Source organism: Lactuca serriola, chromosome 4 (assembly GCF_051521515.1).
Source record: "Lactuca serriola cultivar US96UC23 chromosome 4, Lser_US96UC23_V15, whole genome shotgun sequence".
Taxonomy (NCBI): Eukaryota; Viridiplantae; Streptophyta; class Magnoliopsida; order Asterales; family Asteraceae; genus Lactuca; species Lactuca serriola.
Genome location: NC_136411.1, coordinates 303,560,756 through 303,585,251, shown reverse-complemented (window position 1 = coordinate 303,585,251; position 24,496 = coordinate 303,560,756). Strand labels below are relative to the sequence as shown.

At 33.9% G+C, this 24,496-nt stretch overlaps 1 protein-coding gene across 1 annotated transcript; it reads left to right on the top strand.

Moving 5' to 3' along the window:
* The first annotated feature begins 21,426 nt into the window (after positions 1 to 21,426).
* Positions 21,427 to 24,103, top strand: LOC145100672 ((E)-beta-ocimene synthase, chloroplastic-like). The gene is made up of 7 exons (XM_079037852.1): positions 21,427 to 21,691; positions 21,806 to 22,088; positions 22,228 to 22,597; positions 22,795 to 23,013; positions 23,120 to 23,258; positions 23,343 to 23,591; positions 23,680 to 24,103. Exons 1-7 carry the CDS (start codon positions 21,434 to 21,436, stop codon positions 23,983 to 23,985), a joined length of 1,824 nt encoding a protein of 607 aa, XP_078893978.1. The 5' UTR covers positions 21,427 to 21,433; the 3' UTR covers positions 23,986 to 24,103.
* Positions 24,104 to 24,496: the final 393 nt, after the last annotated feature.

The window sequence follows — 24,496 nt, the reverse complement described above, 5'->3', positions numbered from 1 at the left end:
AGGATTGCATGTAAGTGCTAAAGGACCTTGCTATTGTGTTTGGGGTTCAAGGGTAAACTCCCTTGGAGTTTACGGTTTTGATGGTCAAGACCTAGGGAGTTTATGGCAGTAAACACTAGGGTTTACGGTCGTAAACTCTAGTCTTAAGGTCCAAGTGTTGTTTTGTGGTTTAGCAAGCCTTTTGAAGCAATTCTACTAAGTGGTTTGGCCTTTGGAAGGGACTAGGGTAACAAAACACCTCCTTTGAGGAGTTTACGGCCTAATGGAATTCTCGTTTGGGTTTACTACCGTAAACCCTTATGGAGAAGTGTATTGCCATGTTTTCAATTCCCTAACACAAGTAGGTAAATGTATGTGCTAGTTTCTAAGCCTAAGGAAGAAAAATGACCAACTTAAACCCACTTTAGGGTGTTTACGGTTATGGGAGATCCCCAAACCGTAAACACCTATATTTGATGGTCTTTGATGTTTTTCTAGGCTTAAACACAATAATGAAGGGTTTAAACATGTCAAGGAATGTTTAAACATCAACTAGGGCTTAGTTTAGAGGCTTAGAAACACTTTGGTGTCATTTATGGTGTTTATGGCCCAAGAACCTTCTTGGACCGTGAACACCTTGTTCCATGAGTTCTTGGCATATTTTCTTGATGCTAACTTGTAATACTATCTCAATTAGACTTAAGGAGTGATGTATTTTACAATAAGGAAACTTGAAGTATGCTAAAAGTCCAAGAACACTTAGTGTGTGTTCTTGGTTTTCTTGGTGTTTTTGGAAATCAAATAAAAAACACAAATGTAGATGGATGAATAGGTGCACAAACACTAGATTAAGTGTTTAATCAACTTCAAACGGATAGAACACTTACAACTTGGAAGATCTTGAATTGTTTCTAGTTTGCTACTTGAGAGTGTTTCTTGAGTTTACTCTTTTGGGTAAATGGGGAGTAAACTCATATTGACTAGACTTAGGGAGTAAACTCATGGATAAGCATGAGTTTACGAATTTTGGTATGATTTTTTTACGCAAACGAAATAGTTTGGCCGGGAACTTCTAAGACGCGAGGTGTTTGCGGTTTCTAAATTTCAAAACCCGAGACGGCACTTTCTTACACCCGTTCGTTTAAATAATAATATTAAAATAATCAAACGAACTCCAAATTTGTTAAAATAAGAAATGATGACATTAACTTATAATAAGAAGTGATTTACTTCTAGGGTTTGACTGAATGAAAATTTCGGGTTGTCACATCATTCCCCGTTAAAGGGAATTTCGTCCCGAAATTAAAGCCTAAGCAAATAAAGTAGTTACAGGTAACTAAGGAAAATGATGAGGATATTTCCTATTCATCTGATCCTCTCGCTCCCAAGTGAATTTTAGGTCCCCGTTTTGCGTTCCAGCAAACCTTCACTATCGGGATACGGCTTTGTTTGTTTTCTTGACTTCTCGGTCCATGATCTCTACTGGTTCCTCCACGAAGTTGAGGCTCTCGTTGATCTCGATCTTGTCGAGTGGAATAACAAGAGTCTCGTCGGACATACACTTTTTCAAGTTCGATACGTGGAAGGTAGAATGTACGCTACTGAGTTCACGCGGTAGATTGAGTTTGTAAGCTACAGGGCCGATTCTTGCGAGAATCTCGAAAGGCCCTATGTATCTTGGATTGAGCTTCCCACGCTTTCCAAAGCATATCAAGCCCTTCCAGGGTGAGACCTTCAGTAGGACTCGGTCGCCTACCTGGAATTCCAACGGTTTCCTTCGCTTGTCAGCGTAGCTTTTCTATCGGTCTCTAGAGGCTTTCAGTCGTTCAAGAATTTGAACGATCTTCTCTGTCGTTTCCCGAATGATCTCTGGACCCATGAGAGTGCTTTCGGGAACTCGTCCCTTAGCTAACTGGGTATCACCCACCTCAACCCAGCACAGAGGGGATCTGCACTTTCGGCCATAGAGGGCCTCGAATGGCGCTGCTTTTATGCTTGCGTGATAATTGTTGTTGTAGGAAAATTCGACAAGAGGTAAATGGGTATCCCAAGCTTTTCCAAAGTCAATCACACAGGCATGCAACATATCTTCTAAGGTCTGGATAGTTCTCTCACTTTGCCCGTCGGTCTGTGGATGGTAGGCCGTACTCATGTCCAGCCTAGTTCCTAGGGAACTTTGTAGCGACTGCCAGAACCTCGAAGTGAATCTACTATCTCTATCTGAGATAATGGATATAGGAACATCGTGTAGTCTTACAATCTCCCTAATGTATGTTCGTGTAAGTTTCTCCATCTTGTCTGTTTCTTTGATCGGCAGGAAGTGTGCAGACTTGGTCAGTCTATCGACGATGACCCATATGGAATCAAGTCCACCCATCATCTTGGGCAACTTTGTTATGAAGTCCATAGTGATCCGCTCCCACTTCCATTCTGGTATCTCCGGTTGTTGTAGAAGACCGGAGGGTTTCTGGTATTCGACCTTGACCTTTGCGCAAGTAAGGCATTTACTCACGAAAGTAGCAATATCTGCTTTCATGTTAGGCCACCAATATAACTTTTTAAGATCCAGATACATCTTATCTGAACCTGGGTGGACGGAATAACGAGTGTTGTGAGCTTCGGTCATGACCAAGTCTCTGAAGCCACCGTGTTTCGGTGTCCAGATCCGATCCATGAGATATAAGGCTCCGCCACTCTTGACTTCCAAGTTCTTATCAATTCCTCTAAGGGATTCACCTGCCACATTTTCAGGTTTCAAAGCGTCGAGCTGAGCCTCCTTTATTTGTGTGGACAAGTGTGAATGGATAGTTAGAGTCAAAGATTTGACTCTACGACCAGTATATTCTTTCCGACTTAGGGCGTCAGCTACTACATTGGCTTTACATGGGTGATAACAAATTTCGCACTCGTAATCACTGAGTAGCTCAACCAACCGTCGTTGTCTCATGTTGAGTTCCTTCTGGTCGAAAATGTGTTGTAGACTCTTGTGGTCTGTAAAGATCATGCTTTTTGTACCAGACAGGTAGTGTCTCCAGATCTTCAGAGCAAATACGACTGCTCCTAGTTCAAGATCATGGGTGGTGTAGTTAACCTCATGTGTCTTCAGCTGTCTCGAGGCATAGGCTATGACTTTACCTCGCTGCATCAGAACACATTCGAGTCCTTGATTGGATGCATCGCAATAGACAACGAAGTCCTCTATCCCTTCGGGGAGGGACAGTATCGGTGCGGTGCACAAGGCTCGTTTGAGCGTTTGGAACTCTCTTTCCTGTTTCTCTTCCTAGTCAAAGGCCACGCTTTTCTGGGTCAAGGTTGTAAGAGGTTTTGCTATGCTGGAGAAGTTCTGAATGAACCTGCGATAGTAGCCAGCGAGACCTAGAAATTGACGAATTTCTGTAGGTGTCTTCGGTGCTGACCAGTTCTCAATGGCCTTGTTTTTGGAAGGGTCCACGTGTATTCCCTCTTCGCTAACAACATTGCCTAAAAATTCGACTCGTCGAATCCAAAATCCGCACTTGGAGAACTTCGCATAGAGCTTCTCTGCTCGCAATGTTTCTAAGACTCTACGGAGATGTTCACTATGCTCCTCCTTACTTCGAGAGTAGATGAGTATGTCATCGATGAAGACGATGACGAACTGATCCAAGTAAGGATGACACACCCTATGCATCAGATCCATGAATACTACAGGCGTGTTTGTTAATCCGAACGGCATCACCAAAAACTCGTAGTGTCCATAACGGGTTCAAAAGGTTGTCTTGGGAACATCCTCCTCTAATACTCGTAGTTGGGGATATCCGGATCGTAGATCTATATTCGAGAAGTAGTTGGCTCCTTGAAGTTGATCAAATAAATCGTCAATGTGGGGCAGAGGATAACGATTTTTAATGGTAAGCTTGTTGAGTTCTCTATAGTCAATGCACATGCGAAACAATCCATCTTTCTTCTTGACGAACAAGACCGGTGCTCCCCAAGGTGAGAAGCTTGGTCGAATAAATCCCTTCTTGAGAAGTTCGTTAAGTTGACTGGAAAGTTCCTACATCTCGGCCGGTGCCAGACGATAAGGAGATTTGGCTACAGGGGTAGCTCCTGGCACTAAGTCGATTCTGAACTCGACTTGGCGTTGTGGTGGTAAACCGGGAAGTTCTTCTAGGAAGATGTTGGGAAAGTCGCGTACTTCTAGGATTTTCTAAATGTCTTTCATTTCTTGACTTGTATCAATGACGTGTGCGAGGAATGTATGATATTCCTTTCGCAAGCACTTCTGGGCTTGAATGCACGAAATGATGCAAAGGCTCATACTAGGTTTGTCGCCATAGATAACTAAGGTTTCATTGTTAGGAAGGTTAAGACGAACTGCTTTTTCAAAGCACATGATGTAGGCGCGAGGAAGACTCAACCAATCCATGCCGATGATAACGTCGAAACATTTAATTGGGACTGGCATGAGATCTATCTTGAAAGTATGGCCATCTAAAGTTAAGGTACAACCTACGTATATGCAGTTAGTACTCTCTGATTTCCAGTTAGCCATTTCTAGCGTGAATGAACTATCTAATGTACATGGTTTTTGTTTAAGCAGGTGTGCAAATTTGTGACTTACGAAACTTTTCTCAGCTCCACTGTTGAAAAGTACGCAAGCATATGAGTTATCGAGGAGAAACGTACCAGTAACTATCGTAGGATCAGCTACCGCTTCCTCATGGCCTAGGGCCATCACTCTCCCTACTCCTCCAACCATCCCTGCTTTAGGGCAGTTCCTCTTGTAGTGGCCCACTTCGCCACAACGATAGCAAGCTTGGCCCGTACCGGCGTCATGAACCTGGGCGGCCTGAGCTGTTGGAGTTTTGCAGTAACGGGTTGTATGCCCCTTCCTGTTGCAGTTAGAGCACATCATCTCCTTGCAAGGTCTGTGGTGGTGGAAGCTGCATCTGTTGCACTTCGGTAGAGTCCCAGCATAAGTTTTTGCTAGTAAGGGGTTCGCAGGGACAACGGGAGTTACTGTGGCAGCATTGATTGCCACAAGTTGTTGCCTCTTGGAGGATTCTTGAGAAGCCCCTCTTTTCCTCTTGTTCCACCCCTTCTTGTTGTTGCCCGGGTTGAGCTTTTGTGGTACGGGTGCGGGGATTGTTGGGTTCTAAGGTTTCCTGTGATCGATGAGAGATTGTGCCAGCTCCTTGGCACTATCAAAAGTGACAGGCTTGGAAGCTAACACACCTGACTGGATCTGGGGTGACAGTCCCCAGATGTATCTCTCTATTTTCTTGCTCTCGAGAGCAACCATGTCAGGGCATAGGATTTCCAGATCACAGAACCTATTTGTGTAGGTTGAGATGTCGGACCCAACCATTTGTAGACCCCAGAGTTCCTGCTCGCGTTTTTGTATTTCACCTCGAGGACAGTACTCCCTCATCAGCATGTCCGTCAAGTGTTCCCAGCTGATGGAATATGCCACCACTAAAGTCAGATGCATAACATGGTCGTTCCACCATGTTAATGCTCTGTCAGAGAAGGTACCAGCTGCGAACTTGACCTTGTTGCCCTCTTAGCAACCACAGATTTCAAAGACACATTCCATCTTTTCGATCCATTGCCTCAACACCATAACACCACCCGAACCATTGAAGCTGTGGGGCTTGGCGTTAGTGACGTCTTTATAGGTGCATTCCCAAGGGTGTCCATGGCTTTTGCCGTGGTTCGAGGGAGGTGCACCTGTTCTCGATCCACTAGGGACAGGAGCATTGATTGCTGACACAGCAGCTGCAACTGCTGCTATGAAAGCTGCCTGGAACATAGTGGCATCGAAGGGAGGAGGTGGTTGAGGAGGTTGAGGTGGTGGTATCAGTGTTTCGTTGATTGGGTTACGTCTGGGATTTCTGCGTGGCGGCATCTTTAACTATACATTTAAAAGATGACAACATGGATAAGAATAAATGAATAATGAATGTGTCTCATGGACTAACTCCCCATAGTCCAACAACAAAATGAATAGTATGACTAAAAGAAGATGACAACATTTGGATAAAAATTTCCATATGATTAGACATCTGTCAATAATACTGGGATTACAGATGTAACAAGTTCGGGAAAAATGGCCTAGAAGTAGGCCTTACACCAACCAAGATAGGTCTAAGATTTATAAAGATAGGAAATTAGACCAAAGTTTTACATAAACTAGGTTATATCCAAAAGATGAGTCGACGAGATTCTATCGGCGATGAGAACGGCTAGCGTGAGTCCTTGATCCCGATAGTAGACGTTCCATGTCCCTCATACACCTGTCAGCTCTCACTTGCTGAGCTCGAGGTTCCCTAACTTCAGCTTGAGTTTCAGCAAGTTCCCTCTGCAGAGTTGCATTGCGAACCAGGGTCCTTTCATGAGCCGACTCTAGTTGGCGAATGCGGACTGTGTTGACGCCAGAGTTGGCATCAATCTCCAAGATTCGATTGATAGTTTATTGACCCAGTATCGTGTTCCGAGAAATCCTACAAACCATGATGGGTAGGACTCTGTCAGCAGAACCTCCTTTAGTGAGGTTGTAGAAACTTCGGTCTCCATTGTAGGGAATGGGTTGACCTTGTTCCTGGCTCCATGTATTCAAGTTCGTGGCCCACAGAGGTGTGGGTCCTTGAAATGCAGGACGAGGGTTCAGTTTTGGGTGTTGGGCTGCTGGGGGTAGGTTGTTAACTTCAGGCTCTGAGTCAGAACTATCGGAAAAACCCTCAGCATGGTGATCGTCCAAAGGGATTTGGTGATCATTTTCTGGTTCTGCCTCTAGCCAACCAGCATCGCCTTGGTTTGGGAAGTACGGATCTCCATGATGAAATCCATCCATTAAAATCGATGCGAGAAAAGGGATATAAGAAATAGCTAAATAGGCGAACTAACTAAGATAATTATAGTAAGACCAAATACCCCTATGGTATTTCTTTATGGTTGTGTTGGTAAGTTTTTAGACTTGTTGTCACATCACAACCATTCTTGGGCATATGCTAATCACTCCTTGGACCAGCATAGTTGATCAGGCTATGCCATTCCTAAGACTGACCATATATCCCCAGGCTTACTTGTGATATTCAACAATCGTAATACTTTTGTACTTGTCATTGTGACACTGATTTTAGTATGAATGCAGGCACGTATACTTACTTAAATATTTTATTATTTAAAAGTATAACTCTTAGATAGAGCGTTTTAATCCCTATGTATTTATAGTTAGTAAATCATTTTTGGGTTGAAATACTATATTCACTATAAACAAAGCTCTGATACCAATCTGTCGCACCCCAAAACCAAGAACGGAGGAAACGTTCTGGGGTGGAGGACGTCATGTACAGTATCATAACAGTGTAAAGTAGTAAACAAGCAACAACATCATCCATTGCATTACCAGTAAGGTTTTAATACATGTGTGTTCCTTCAGTGTAATAAGACACCAAAAATATACAATCAAAATAAAAGATGAGACTTGTCTGTGCTCCGTCTTCTCAAAACCTGGCCATCGTACCTGTCTACTGATGACCTGAGAATACAAGTCATTTTGAAAGCGAGTATCAACCTAATGCTGGTGAATTCATAAGTATTTAAGTGTCATTGCCTTGTTTTTCAAAGCTGTTATGAATGTCATGGAAATCTTTAAATGAAAATGTTGATATAAGTATGAAAAACCCTAGGAAATCCCTTATTTCCTATTAGTTTGAGATGTAGTCTTCTACCAAGACCCGAATGTTTTGTTATGAGAATGTAGTCTTCTACCAAGACCCGAATGTTTTTGTAAGTGATTAAATATGAGGTTTCTTGTCAAAAAGAAAAAGTAATACCATGAACATTAAACATGCTTTTAATAGTTTAGTTATATTTGTTTTATTTTTATTTGTAATATAAGAAATATAAACCAAAAGAAAAAAAAAATTTGTAGTTCTTGCTCATCACCTTCAAATGCTTAGAACACTCCACATGAAATCAAGGTTTGTAGCCATTTTATTTTTATTAGTTTCACCATATACAAAGATAGATTGTTAGAAATAAATATGTGTGAAAAAATCTAAAATCTCTAAATTTGATATTTGTGTACAGTAAAATTTAACTTTATTATAATTTCATTATTGTTTTGATGTGCATACCCATAGAGATTGGAGTGACCTAAAATAAAAAACTTATAAATAATTTTTTTACTCAAAAAATATGTTACTTTTCATTGCTTTTTAATATTGTTTGAAAATTAAAAAGCTAAAGCTTTGGAGAGTGTTGATTAGATCGGAAACAAGCAAAAGATCTTGTGGAAAGATATATTGTTGGAAACAAATATTATTACATATTCTAAAGAGGCACTAACATATGCATCTACTAAAATTTATAATATTAATAAATCATCCGAAATATAACACCGAAAAAGATCACTCTATTATGTAGTTTCCAAATCTCCAATTAGTAGTGGGAACAACCACTTTCACAAATGTTATAGCCTGAGAGGATGTCTTTAAGTTGTCCGCATATTATGTTCATATAATTAAGGCTATTAATCGCTAAGAAATTAAGCTCTAACCGTCTAACAATCCAATTCAAAATCGATCTCACAAATAAAGATTTTGTAACAATCTAATTTTTCTCATTATAAATATGTCGCTTACAAATAATAAAATACCAACAAAACTTTATACCTCTTTGATGTATTACGTGTTCGAAAAAAGAAAACTGTTAACCCACCTGTATTTTTCAACCGCTGCATCTAGTGGATACCCTACTAGTATGTATGTACGTATGTGTGTGTGTGTATATATATATATATATATATATATATAAAGAATACATATTAGAAACCCAAAGGTTCTTAAGACTAAAGTCTTAAAAACAAAGGGATTAATTTTTAACGTTTTGATCAAATTGAAATGGTGTAGATTAAATAGTAGCTAATCCAAGTGAAATGAAACAAACTAATCAGAAATTAAACATTAATACATAGATACACCCACTACATGCTTATTTTTAAATTACTATATCTCACTTATAATACGGTTCTCTACTCCTTCTCTATAACTCTCTCCATAAAAATCTATCCCTAAAATCCACAAACCCTAACTACTGTCAAAACCTTCGTCGATAGGACAGTCGTTCTCTGTTGTTACCTGCCCCACCTTCATCCGCACCACCATTGTCGCCAACACGCACCACCATGAGTAAGTCATACTCACCACTTGCCTTCCCTTAGACCAGCTTCCCCGATCGACAAAGGCTTTTCTTCCACTGAATCCCTAGCTATTAACATTCGGCCACCACGTTTTAACTTCAACATTTTCCAACCGTTTACCACCACTGGAAGCATTTTATCATATCTGAGAAAAACAAGAAGCAAAAATATAGAAAACAAAGAGGAGTTTGGGAGAGTTTTTGAAGTTGTATATATAAAAATGTTTTACAATCTGATTTTCTGTTAAAGTGTTTTAACCTATGTTTTGTTATCTTTCATTTTTGTTTGAGATATAAAGCTTCTTTCTTCTCTTGTGTTACTGATTTGAGTTTCAAATTCAAATATATGAAGTTCTGAATTTGGTGTGTTACAAATTTGAACTTTGTGTTATTGGTTTTATGATCGTTATATTCTGATCATAAAAAAATGTTTTAGATCAAGAACGAAATACGTTTCCGAAGAGATTTGTTTAAACTGGATTTTGTTATACATATTTGTTTGTGTGTGATATAATTGCTGATTTTATTATTAATTTCTTTGTCTTGGACTTTAGTTTATCCAAATGGGTGTATATGAATCTGAGGATGTTTTGGGAGTATGTTTGTTAGATCTTATTGTTTATTGTGTATGTGTTTGGTTGTTGTTTGTTTAGGTCTAAAAATTTGTATGAAAACCTAATTTGATATATTTTTTATTGATTTTGTTTGAGTATGATTCTTTTTATACAACAATTTTACAGTATATTGATTCATTTAAAATTTCAAATGATCAGTTTTGGTATTTACAAATAAATTTATATCTAAAAAAACAAAAAAATTACAAACATTTTCAATATACTTATTCGTTTTAAATTTATATCTAAAAATTTACAATTTTTTAATATGAAGACTTTGACTAGTAAAATAACAAAAGTAATTCGTATTATATATTAACTATAATTTGCAAACGTAATAAACTAACAATGACATACATTAACTTTTAAACATAAAAACGATCTAATCAAATATAACCTATCAGATAAATTAGGTAGCTCACAAACATTATCAATAAAATAATCAAAATGAAAATGATAATTTCTTGGCATAAGAACATACAAAAGATTAATGAGTGGGTTATAGTTTATTAAAATCTAGAAGTTGATTAAAAATATTATTTTAGATTTTTAATAATATATTTAATGCTAGATATTAATTCGAATATATATTTTTGGTATAGGTAATATGATTACTTATATTTTAGTATTTAAAATGTAATAATTAAAACATTTTTTTGAGAAATAGTAAAAAGATTTGAATTGATATTGATATATAAGTGATTAGATATGAGGTTTCGTGTCAATAAGAAAAATTAATTCCATTAACATTAAATATGCTTTTAATATTTTTGTTATATTTGTTTTGTTTTTATTTGTAACATAAGAAATATAAACAAAAAGAAAAAAAAAACATTATGTAGTTGTTGCTCATCACCTTTAAATGCTTAGAACACTCCACTTGAAATCAAGGTTTGTAACCATTTTATTTTTATTAGTTTCACCATATAAAAAGATAGATTGTTAGAAATAAATATGTGTGAAAAAATCTAAAATCTCTAAATTTGATATTTGTGTACAGTAAAATTTAACTTTATTTTAATTTCATTATTGTTTTGATGTGCATAACCATAGAGATTGGAGTGATCTAAAATAAAAAACTTATAAATAATTTTTTTACTCAAAAAATATGTTACATTTCATTGCTTTTTAATATTGTTTGAAAATTAAAAAGTTGAAGCTTTGGAGAGTGTTGATTACATCGAAAACAAACAAGAAGATCTTGTGGAAAGATATATTGTTGGAAACGAATATTATTACATATTCTGAAGAGGCACTAACATATGCATCTACTAAAATTTATAATATTAATAAATCATCCGAAATATAACACCGAAAAAGATCACTCTATTATGTAGTTTCCGAATCTCCAATTAGTAGTGGGAACAACCACTTTCACAAATGTTATAGCCTGAAAGGATGTCTTTAAGTTGTCTGCATATTATGTTCATATAATTAAGGCTATTAATCGCTAAGAAATTAAGCTCTAACCGTCTAACAATCCAATTCCAAATCGATCTCACAAATAAAGATTTTGTAACAATCTAATTTTTCTCATTATAAAAATGTCGCTTACAAATAATAAAATACCAACAAAACTTTATACCTCTTTGATGTATTACGTGTTCGAAAAAAGAAAAATGTTAACCCACCTGTATTTTTCGACCGCTGCATCTAGTGGATACCCAACTAATATGTATGTGTGTATGTGTGTGTGTATATATATATATATATATATATATATATATATATATATATATATATAAAGAATACATATTAGAAACCCAAAGGTTCTCAAGACTAAAGTCTTAAAAACAAAGGGTTTAATTTTTAACCTTTTGATCAAATTGAAATGGTGTAGATTAAATAGTAGCTAATCCAAGTGAAATGAAACAAACTAATCAGAAATTAAACATTAATACATAGATACACCCACTACATGCTTATTTTTAAATTACTATATATCACTTATAATACAGTTCTCTACTCCTTCTGTATAACTCTCTCCATAAAAACCTTACCCTAAAATCCACAAACCCTAACTACTATCACAACCTTCGTCGATAGGACAGTCGTTCTCTGTTGTTACCTGCCCCACCTTCATCCGCACCACCATTGTCGCCAACACGCACCACCATGAGTAAGTCATACTCACCACTTGCCTTCCCTTAGACCAGCTTCCCCGATCGACAAAGGCTTCTCTTCCACTGAATCCCTAGCTATTAACATTCGGCCACCATGTTTTAACTTCGACATTTTCTAACCATTTACCACCACTGGAAGCATTTTATCATATTTGAGAAAAACAAGAAGCAAAAATATAGAAAACAAAGAGGAGTTTGGGAGAGTTTTTGAAGTTGTATATATAAAAATGTTTTACAATCTGATTTTTTGTTAAAGTGTTTTAAACTATGTTTTGTTATCTTTCATTTTTGTTTAGGATATACAGCTTCTTTCTTCTCTTGTGTTACTGATTTGAGTTTCAAATTCAAATATATGAAGTGCTGAATTTGGTGTGTTACAAATTTGAACTTCGTGTTATTGGTTTTATGATCGTTATATTCTAATCATAAAAAAAATGTTTCAGATCAAGAACGAAATACGTTTCCGAAGAGATTTGTTTAAACTGGATTTTGTTATACATATTTGTTTGTGTGTGATATAATTGCTGATTTTATTATTAATTTCTTTGTCTTGTTCTTTATGTTATCCAAATGGGTGTATATGAATCTGAGGATGTTTTGGGAGTATGTTTGTTAGATCTTATTGTTTATTGTGTATGTGTTTGGTTGTTGTTTGTTTATGTCTAAAAATTTGTATGAAAACCTAATGTGATATATTTTTTATTGATTTTGTTTGAGTATGATTCTTTTTATACAACAATTTTACAGTATATTGATTCATTTAAAATTTCAAATGATCAGTTTTGGTATTTACAAATAAATTTATATCTAAAATAACAAAAAAAATTACATACATTTTCAATATACTTATTCGTTTTAAATTTATATCTAAAAATTTACAATTTTTTAATATGAAAACTTTGACCAGTAAAATAACAAAAGTAATTCGTATTATATATTAACTATAAGTTGCAAACGTAACAAACTAACAATGACATACATTAACTTTTAAACATAAAAACGATCTAATCAAATATAACCTATCAGATAAATTAGATAGCTCACAAACATTATCAAAAAATAATCAAATGAGAATGATAATTTCCTGGCATAAGAACATACAAAAGATTAATGAGTGGGTTATAGTTTATTAAAATCTAGATGTTGATTAAAATAGTAATTTAGATTCTTAATAATATTTTTAATGCTAGATATTAATTCGAATATATATTTTTGGTATAGGTAATATGATTACTTATATTTTAGTATTTAAAATGTAATAATTAAAACATTTTTTGAGAAATAGTAAAAAGATTTGAATTGATATTGATATATAAGTGATTAGATATGAGGTTTCATGTCAAAAAGAAAAAGTAATACCATGAACATTAAACGTGCTTTTAATATTTTAGTTATATTTTTTTTATTTTTATTTGTAACATAAGAAATATAAATAAAAAGAAAAAAAAAATTATGTAGTTGTTGCTCATCACCTTCAAATGCTTAGAACACTCCACTTGAAATCAAGGTTTGTAGCCATTTTATTTTTATTAGTTTCACCATATAAAAAGATAGATTGTTAGAAATAAATATGTGTGAATAAATCTAATATCTCTAAATTTGATATTTGTGTACAGTAATATTTAACTTTATTTTAATTTCATTATTGTTTTGATGTGCATACACATAGAGGTTGTAGTGACCTAAAACAAAAAACTTATAAATAATTTTTTTACTCAAAAAATATGTTACTTTTCATTTCTTTTTAATATTGTTTGAAAATTAAAAAGCTGAAGCTTTGGAGAGTGTTGATTACATCGGAAACAAACAAAAAGATCTTGTGGAAAGATATATTGTTCGAAACTAATATTATTACATATTCTAAAGAGGCACTAACAAATGCATCTACTAAAATTTATAATATTAATAAATCATCCGAAATATAACACCCAAAAAGATCACTCTATTATGTAGCTTCCGAATTTCCAATTAGTAGTGGGAACAACCACTTTCACAAATGTTATAGCCTCAGTGGATGTCTTTATGTTTTCCGCATATTATGTTCATATAATTAAGGCTATTAATCGCTAAGAAATTAAGCTCTAACCGTCTAACAATCCAATTCCATATCGATCTCACAAATAAAGATTTTGTAACAATCTAATTTTTCTCATTACAAATATGTTGCTTACAAATAATGAAATACCAAGAAAACATTATATCTCTTTGATGTATTACGTGTTCGAAAAAAGAAAACTGTTAACCCACCTGTATTTTTCGACCGTTGCATCTCTTGGATACCCTACTATTAGAAACCCAAAGGTTTTCAAGACTAAAGTCTTAAAAACAAAGGGATTAATTTTTAACGTTTTGATCAAATTGAAATGGTGTAGATTAAATAGTAGCTAGTCCTAGTGAAATGAAACAAACTAATCAGAAATCAAACATTAATACATAGATACTCCCACTACATGCCTATTTTTAAATTACTATATCTCACTTAGAATACGGTTCTCTACCCCTTCTCTGTAACTCTCTCCATAAAAACCTAACCTAAAACGACAAACCCTAACTACTGTCACAACCTTCGTCAATAAGACAGCCCTTCTCTGCTGTTACCTGCCCCACCTTCATCCGCACTACCATTGTCGCCAACACGCACAACCATGAGTAAGTCATACTCATCACTTGCCTTCCCTTAGACCAGCTTCCCCGATCGACAAAGGCTTCTCTTCCACTAAATCCCTAGCTATTAACATTCGGCCACCATGTTTTAACTTTGACATTTTCCCACCGTTTACCACCGCTGGAAGCATTTTATCATATCTGAGGAAAACAAGAAGCAAAAATAATGAAAACAAAGGGGAATTTGGGAGAGTTTTTGAAGTTGTATATTTAAAAATGTTTTACAATCTGATTTTCTGTTAAAGTGTTTTAAACTATGTTTTGTTATCTTTCATTTTTGGTTGAGATATAAAGCTTCTTTCTTCTCTTGTGTTACTGATTTAGAGTTTTAAATTCAAATATATGAAGTTCTGAATTTGGTGTGTTACAAATTTGAACTTCGTATTATTTTTTTTATGGTAAAAAAATGTTTCAGATCAAGAACGAAATATGTTTCCTAAGAGATTTGTTTAAACTGGATTTTGTTATACATATTTGTTTGTGTGTGATATAATTGCTGATTTTATTATTAATTTCTTTGTCTTGAACTTTATTTTATCCAAATGGGTGTATATGAATCTGAGGTTGTTTTGGGAGTATGTTTATAAGATCTTATTGTTTATTGTTTATGTGTTTGGTTGTTGTTTCTTTATGCTTAAAATTTTATATGAAAACCTGATTTGATAAATTTTTTATTGATTTTGTTTGAGTATGATTCTTTTTATACAACAATTTTACATTATATTGATTCATTTAAAATTTCAAATGATCAGTTTTGGTATTTAAAAATAAATTTATATCTAAAATAACAAAAAAAAATTACAAACATTTTCAATATACTTATTCGTTTTAAATTTATATCTAAAAATTTACAATTTTTTAATATGAAGTCTTTGAGCAGTAAAATAACAAAAGTAATTCGTATTATATATTAACTATAATTCGCAAACGTAACAAACTAACGATGACATACATTAACTTTTACACATAAAAACGATCTAATCAAATATAACCTATCAGATAAGTTAGGTAGCTCACAAACATTATTAAAAAAATAATCAAATGAAAATGATAATTTCCTGGCATAAGAACATACAAAAGATTAATGAGTGGGCTACAGTTTATTAAAATCTAGAAGTTGATTAAAAATATTAATTTAGATTTTTAATAATATATTTAATGCTAGATATTAATTCGAATATATATTTTTGTTATAGGTAATATGATTACTTATATTTTAATATTTAAAATGTAATAATTAAAACATATTTTTAAGAAATAGTAAAAAGATTTGAATTGATATTGATATGTAAGTGATTGGATATAAAGTTTCGTGTCAAAAAGAAAAAGTAATACCATGAACATTAAACATGCTTTTAATATTTTAATTATATTTGTTTTATTTTTTATTTGTAACATAAGAAATATAAATAAAAAGAAAAAAAATTCATGTTGTTGTTGCTCATCATCTTCAAATGCTTAGAACACTCCACTTGAAATCATGCTTTGTAGCCTTTTTATTTTTATTATTTTCACAATATAAAAGATAGATTGTTAGAAATAAATATCTGTGAAAAAATCTAAAATCTCTAAATTTGATATTAGTGTACAGTAAAATTTAGCTTTATTTTAATTTTGTTATATTATTGTTTTGATGTGCATACCCATAGAGGTTGGAGTGACCTAAAATAAAAAAACTTATAAATAATTTTTTTACTCAAAAAATATGTTACTTATCATTGCTTTTTAATATTATTTGAAAAATAAAAACCTAAAGCTTTGGAGAGTGTTGATTACATTGGAAACAAACAAAAATATCTTGTTAAAAGATATATTGTTGGAAACTAATATTATTACATATTCTAAAGAGGCACTAACATATGCATCTACTAAAATTTATAATATTAATTTATCATCCAAAATATAACACCCAAAAAGATCAGTCTATTATGTAACTTCCGAATCTCCAATTAGTAGTGGTAACAACCACTTTCACAAATGTTATAGCCTGAGAGGATGTCTTTAAGTTGTCCGCATATTATGTTTATATAATTAAGGCTATTAATCGCTAAGAAATTAAGCTCTAACCGTCTAACAATCCAATTCCAAATCGATCTAACAAATAAAGATTTTGTAACAATCTAATTTTTCTCATTACAAATATGTCTCTTACAAATAATAAAATACCAAAAAAAACTTTATATCTCTTTGATGTATTAGGTGTTCGAAAAAAGAAAACTGTTAACCCACCTATATTTTTCGACCGTTGCATCGCGTGGATACCCTACTTGTATATATATATAGGGCTAGGTTATCATATGGATGAACAACTATTGTGCGGCCATGTGGACAATGCTATTCTATTAGAATTACTAAGAGGATAGGTTGTTTGCTAATGTGAATATGTTCAACCTCACATAGCTATCGTCATTTTCATGCATTCTTACTATTTCTTATTCATTTTTGTTCTCACGCATCGTTTTTTACTCATTTTCATTCTTACAGAATATGATTCAATAAATATTCCGACAACATTCTGGTAGAATGAGAATAATAAATAAAAGTCTATAATAACCTTATAGACTATTTAATTTGTGAGAATGCATGATAATGACAATAGTTATGTAAGAATGAACGTATTCACATTATCAAACAACATATTTTTCTTTGTCATTGTCACAGAATAGCACTGTCCACAAGTCCATACAATAGATGTTAATCCACATTTGAACCTAGTTATATATATATATATATATATATATATATATATATATATATATATATATATATATATATATATATATATATATATATATATATAGGACTAGGTTATAATATGGATGAAAAACTATTGTGCGGACGTGTGGACAATGTTATTCTATGAGAATTACTAAGAAAATAAATTGTTTGCTAATGTGAAAATATTAAACCTCACACAACTATCGTCATTTTCATGTATTTCTCACTAATTCTTATTCATTTTTGTTCTCACGCATCGTTATTTACTCATTTTCATTTTTACATAATATGATTCAATAAATGTTCTGACAACATTCTAGCTGAATGGAAATAATAAATAAGAAGACTCTAATAACCTTATAGACGATTTAATTAGTGAGAATGCGTGATAATGAAAATAGTTATGTAAGATTAAACGTATTCATATTATCAAACAACATATTTTATTTGTCAATTTCGCAGAATAACAGTGTCCACACGTCCATACAATAGATGTCAATCCAAATTTGAACCTAACTATATATAGGGGTAAGTTATAATATGGATGAACAACTATTGTGCGGACATGTGGACAATGCTATTCTATGAGAATTAGTAGGAGAATAGTGTAACACTCGTGTTTCTAGCCTAGGAATTTATATTGAGTTGATAGTCTAGGTTAACCTTTGTAACTCATTTTGAAGAAATGAAAAGGAATTATGTGAATATTATGTGAATTATATGTTTTATGCTTAATTATTAGGGCTTAATTAATTAGGAATAAAAATATGCGTCAAAATTAAAGTGTGAGATAAGCCCGATATCTTTACATACAGTTGTAGTGGTCGAAACAAGGATTTCGGGGATATAAAGAATACCAAAATCCGAGTTATAACGAAGAAGTTATGACTTGTCGAAGTTTCGCGACAAAACCGGCACGGTGCTGAATGTCGTAAAAAGTGAGTTTTTGATAAACTACTTTTTAGCCTTAGTAATCTAAACGAAAGTCGTAGTATTCGTTAATCCGAGAAGTTCGATAAAAAGAACGCCCAAATCTGACTCTATATGAGGAAGTTATGATTTTTCGAAGTTTCAGCGTAGTAGTAGACAGCTAAAAAACTCGAATTTTAGATCGAGCGATTTTTCGCCGACACAACCTAAACGAGAATTGAAGGTCTCGTAATTAGGAGCACAACGGTAAAAATTCTGACGAAAACGGACGTCGGATGAAGAAGTTATGAATTTTTAACGGATTTCCTGTCCTGGTCTGTTAAAAATAATAATATAAAATTTAAATTCAAAATTAGCCAACGAAGTCTAAACGGAAGTTGTAGAGCGTAATTCTAGCTACGCGTGCATATAAAGAACATCAAAAACGGAGCTTGTATGCGAAAGTTATGGATATTAGAAGTTTTGGCGCGAAAATCGAGAAAATTCGCATAGTCACACTTTGCCACGCCACCCTCGCCTCGCATGCGCCACGTGTCCTGCTGAGTCACCAGGCTTCTGAGTCACCGAAGCTGCTGAGTCATGCGAAGCCACGTGTCGGATCCTGATTCGACCGAGGAGGAGGCCCAATCTGAAGCAGCCAGCTCTCCGTCCGAGCCTCGCAATGTCTGTCGCGTGTTCCGAGCCTCGCATAGCCTAGCTCCGAACCTCGCAGGTGCACCAGTAGACTCCAGTCCACTTAGAAGCTGCCAGCGAGCCCTCGCAGGTGCGAGCCATGCGCAGCCTCGTGCGAGCCTTCGCCTGCGAACCCTCTCAGCCGTTGGATCAGAAGCTTCTCAGCCCTTGGATCAGAAGCTTCACCCTATAAATAGAAGGTTGCGAGCCTTCTCAGATATTTTTAAGAAATTGTCATATTTAGCCCCTCTCTTCATATTTTCTTCATCTTAACATCTCACAAAGCCCGGTATCGATTGTAATGCCTAGAATACCCCACGAAGTGCCCGAGAAGCCTTATCTTTTCGGTTTCGAAGCCCAACTTTTGCAGAGCCCAGTTTCTCAATAAAACTCCCGGTTTTATTAGAAACGATCGCTTTAGGAAACGAATTGCTGCCAGATTTTCACCAAAATACGTGTGTGTAGTTACTTTCAATTTACACATAGATATGAAGTATTTCCCTTGAAATACGTGTTATGTGTAAATATGTTACTTGTTTATTCGAGGTGACTGTTGAATTCATGTTTTATACAAGTTTTAAACTGTATATGCTTTTTATCTACAAAATATGTTGGGTAGAACATGGGTAGATGAAATAGTTGATGTGTGTTAAAAAGGTGAGAGGCCTCGATGTCGATGTTGTTGTTGTTGTTGTTGTTGTCATCTAGCGGAATATAGATGACGACCACAGACTTTCTAGATAGTCCAGTAGAACACTAGCAGGTTCGCAACTTGTAGGTGTTGATGAATTAAATGTTCATTGGCGTACTCCATCCCCCTCATGGTTGCCTTAAGGACATGTATGGCTGAGGAAACACCTTAGAAGTAGTGTCCATCCCGATGATAATCGTTAGGCTAGGTCCCTTGTGATAGGTGTTTAGGGACGTAAAGTGAGGACAACGGGAATGAGTAGTCAGGGTTATTGTTGATTGGTGAACTTAATAAGTATATTATTATTGTGGGTTGAAAACCTATATGCTCACCAGGCTCCCAATACCTGACCCACTAAGTTTTATGATTACAGGTAGTGGACCCCGAGCATAGTCGGAGGACGATGAGAGATTTTTGGATTATAGGCCAGTAGTTGTAAATCACTGTTGAAAGGCTTATAATGTCTTGTTTATGCTTTTGATCTGTATCGAAACATGACATCCCGAGGTTTTGATATATATGGAAAATATATACCTTCTTAATGAAGGATTTTGATAAACTTTTATCATATGTTGTTTGGGGAGCAATTCCGCAACATCTTTTAAAAACATTTCTTTGATTTTATTTTAAAAAGCATAAATTAAATCGGTCTTTTCTGGCCAAGAAATTAGGGGATGTCACAAATAGGTTGTTTTCTAATGTGAATATGTTCAACCTCACACAACTATCGTTATTTTCATACATTCTCACTAATTCTATTTCATTTTTGTTATCATGCTTCGTTTTTTTAATCATTTTCATTACTCATTTTCATTCTTACAAAATATGATTCAATAAATATTCCGACAACATTCTGGAAGAATGAGAATAATAAATAAAAAGTCTATAATAACCTTATAGATTATTTAATTTGTATAAGTGATAATGATAATAGTTATGTAAGAAATAACGTATTCACATTATCAAACAACATATTTTTCTTTGTCATTCTTACGGAATAGCATTGTTCACACGTCCACACAATAGATGTCAATTCACATTTGAACCTACCTATATATAGGGCTAGGTTATAATATCGATGAACAACTATTGTACAGACAATGCTATTCTATGAGAATTACTATGAGAATAGGTTGTTTTGCTAATGTGAATATGTTAAGCTTCACACAATTATCGTTATTTTCATGCATTCTCTCTAATTCTTATTCATTTTTGTTCTCACGCATGGTTTTTTATTCATTTTCTTTCTTATAGAATATGATTCAATAAATATTCCGACAACATTCTGGCAGAATGAGAATAATAAATAAGAAGTCTATAATAACCTTATAGACGATTTAATTATTGAGAATGCGTGATAATGAAAATAGTTAAGTAAGATTGAACGTATTCATATTATCAAACAACATATTTTATTTGTCATTCTCACATAATAACATTGTCCACACGTCCACACAATAGATGTCAATCCAAATTTGAACCTAACCATATATATGGATAGGTTATAATATAGATGAACAACTATTTTGCATACGTGTGTACAATGCTATTCTATGAGAATTATTAAGAGAATAGGTTGTTCGATAATGTGAATATGTTCAATTTCACACAACTATCGTCATTTTCATGCATTCTCAATAATTCTTAAGAAATCCACAAAATTGAGATATTTTGCAAAATTAAGATGTTTAAAACCCATATTGTCCTTGTGATTGACCGATCATTACACTGTGGGACTATACATGAAAAGAAAGGCAATAATTAAATGCTGATAATTGATGTTTTATGCAAAATTTTCTTATATAAAGAGCAAGGGAGCTAAGTTGTGTAAGCAAATACTCCAGTTTTTTTCTCGAATGAGTAAACAAAAACTCCAGTACGCTTGTCATCGAATGGCCCTTCCACTCTATCCAGTTTTTTCTCAAACTTTCGTTTCAGTATACAAAGCAAAGCAAAAGCTCCCACAAATTATTGTAAAGCCAAATACCCGATATTATCCTTCAATAAAGTGTGCGGACAAGAACAATGGTTCACATGAGAATATTTCCTTACCCATTTACCAACCAACTATTTGGACTCATAACTTTATCGAGGCCTTAGATGTCAATTTCCCGGTAATTCGATTATGCATTTTTTTTCCCATTTTAAGCTTATAACAATACAAATACTGGGAAAATATGTAAACGTGATGCTTAATAATTTCATGATCTTTTGATGAATGCACACAGATTAACTCCAGGGAGAAGGTGAAGGAGCTAGATAAGAAAGCATTGCAATTGAATTTTGATTACGAAAATGGTGGTTTGAGTATCTTGCAATTACTTGAACAAATAGATGATATCGAAAGGTTGGGCCTTGACTATCGGTTTCAAAATAATATAAGGAGAGCACTAAATATTATTACATCAGTAAATGAAAATAACATTAGACATGAAGAAAAAGAACGTAGTCTTCATGCGGCGTCTCTTAGGTTCAGGCTTCTTAGGAAACATGGTTATAATGTGTCTCAAGGTACTTCTAAATTTTCCTGAATAAACATCATGATTATCACCGATAAATCGTATATATACTCTTTATTAATATGAAAATTAACTTATTCTCTATATATTTCAATTTCTCATGATTAACATTCAATTTCAACTGAACACAGATTTTCTTTTAAGATTCAAGGACAGTCATGGTGGCTTCATGCGGTGTCTAGAGACAGATGTCAAGGGATTGCTAAGTCTATATGAAGCTTCATATCTTTCTTTTGAGTGGGAAAGAGATTTGCAGGAGGCCAAGTTATTTGCAACCAAACATCTGCTAAAACTTAAGTGTCAAGATAATGAAGCTCGTGAAGACATAAATCATGCATTGGAACTCCCCTCTTATCGTAGGATGCTTAGATTACAAGCAAGGTGGTACATTGATGCATACAGTAAAAGAAAAGATGCAAACATGCTTCTGTTGGAGCTTGCAACATTGGATTACAACATGGTTCAATCGGAATTCAAGAAAGAACTTCAAGAAGTATCAAAGTATACATGGCTTGCCTTTTATTAGTTCTCCATAAACAAATTAAGTGATAATATATTAATCTATATTGACCTCTCTCTCTCTCTCTCTCTCTCTCTCTCTCTCTCTGTATATATATATATATATATATATATATATATATATATATATATATATATATATATATATATATATATATATATATATATATATCAAACAGGTGGTGGAAAAATATAGGCCTAGCAAGCAAGTTAAGCTTCGCTAGGGATCGACTCGTGGAATGCTTCTTTTGGTCAGTTGGAGTGGTATTCGAGCCTCAATATAATTCTTGCCGAGTAGAGCTCACAAAAGTATATACGTTAATTACTGTCATTGATGACATCTACGATGTTTATGGTTCTCTTGATGAACTCGTGATGTTCACAGATGCTGTCAAGAGGTATGCAATTTTTAAGCACAAATCTTATTACTCATGTCTTGTTTAATAACCATATATGTAGCTAACTTGTATTTTTCATGGGGAAATGTTGATCATGTTATTTTAGGTGGGACATTAATACAGTGAAGCATATGCCCGAGTATTTACAACTATCCTTTCGCACTCTTTACAACACCATTATTGAAATAGGTTCTAAGACCTCGATTGCACAAGGGGAAGACATCATACCAGTCCTAGTGAGAGTGGTTAGTATCACCATAAGGAATTCCAACTTCAATTCCTTAACGAACTACTAAGAGATTTACGTCTTTTTATTGTTGGATTGACAGTGGGGCGAATTACTAGAAGCATTTTTGTTGGAAGCAAAGTGGACTCATAATAAATACATTCCAACACTTCAAGATTATATGGATAATGCATGGCGATCAGTCGCAGGAGTGGTTATACTTACTCATGGTTACTTTTTAATTAATCAAGAAATCAAGAAAGATGTAGTTGAGAACTTGGAGAAATATGACGATCTTTTGAAATGGTCATCAGTTATTTATAGACTTTGCAATGATTTGGCTACTTCAACGGTATGTTTTATTTTTCAACGTATTCACAAAACCATTAACTTACTGTTTTTTTTTTCTAATTTTTGTATTTCTTTTGGCATATATATAGGATGAGATAGCTAGAGGGAAAACTGCAAATGCAATATCATGTTACATGCACGAGAATAGTGTTTGTGAGGAAGTTGCACGTGAATATATAAAAACTTTAATCGACAAAGCATGGGGGGAAATGATCAAAGCCCGAGTGGCCTATTTTCAAGAGTCAACAGATCCATTCATTGATATGGCTATTAATCTCGCCCGAATTTCACATTGTGTATACCAATACGGAGATGGACATGGAGCTCCCGATGCTCGAGCCAAAGAGCGAGTCTTATCTGTGATTGTTGACCCCATTCCAATTAAGGATAATTAGGAGTTTTCTGAAAAAATAAGGTTTTTTTTGTTTGCTTGTTTGCAAAAGTGGCGTTGTTTCAGTAACCTTTTGTACAAATGTCTCTATTTCAAATTCGGTACAATTATGGGTTGGTCCACATATTTTGTTTGGTTGTTTAAAAGTTATATAAATTATCCGTTACCGATTCCACCTTTATCTTATATAACAACTTATAAAAATTTCCTTTAAACCATTTTTTTTTAAAAATAATTCTCATATGATCAATATCTTTATAGAAATTATTCATTTAATGTTACACTTTTAACCCTATATTTTGTATAATATGTTGTAAATATATCATTGGTATTTTTAATTTCTATTTTATAACTTTCTTAAAATTTCATATATAATCTTCTTTGTTTTAAATACATGTTCTATATATTGTTTTTAATATTTAATATTATCATAATTATGTAATGCAAGAAGTAAATACATAATTTACATCACGTTGATAATATTCAGAAATTACAACCGTTTAGAACTAAATTCA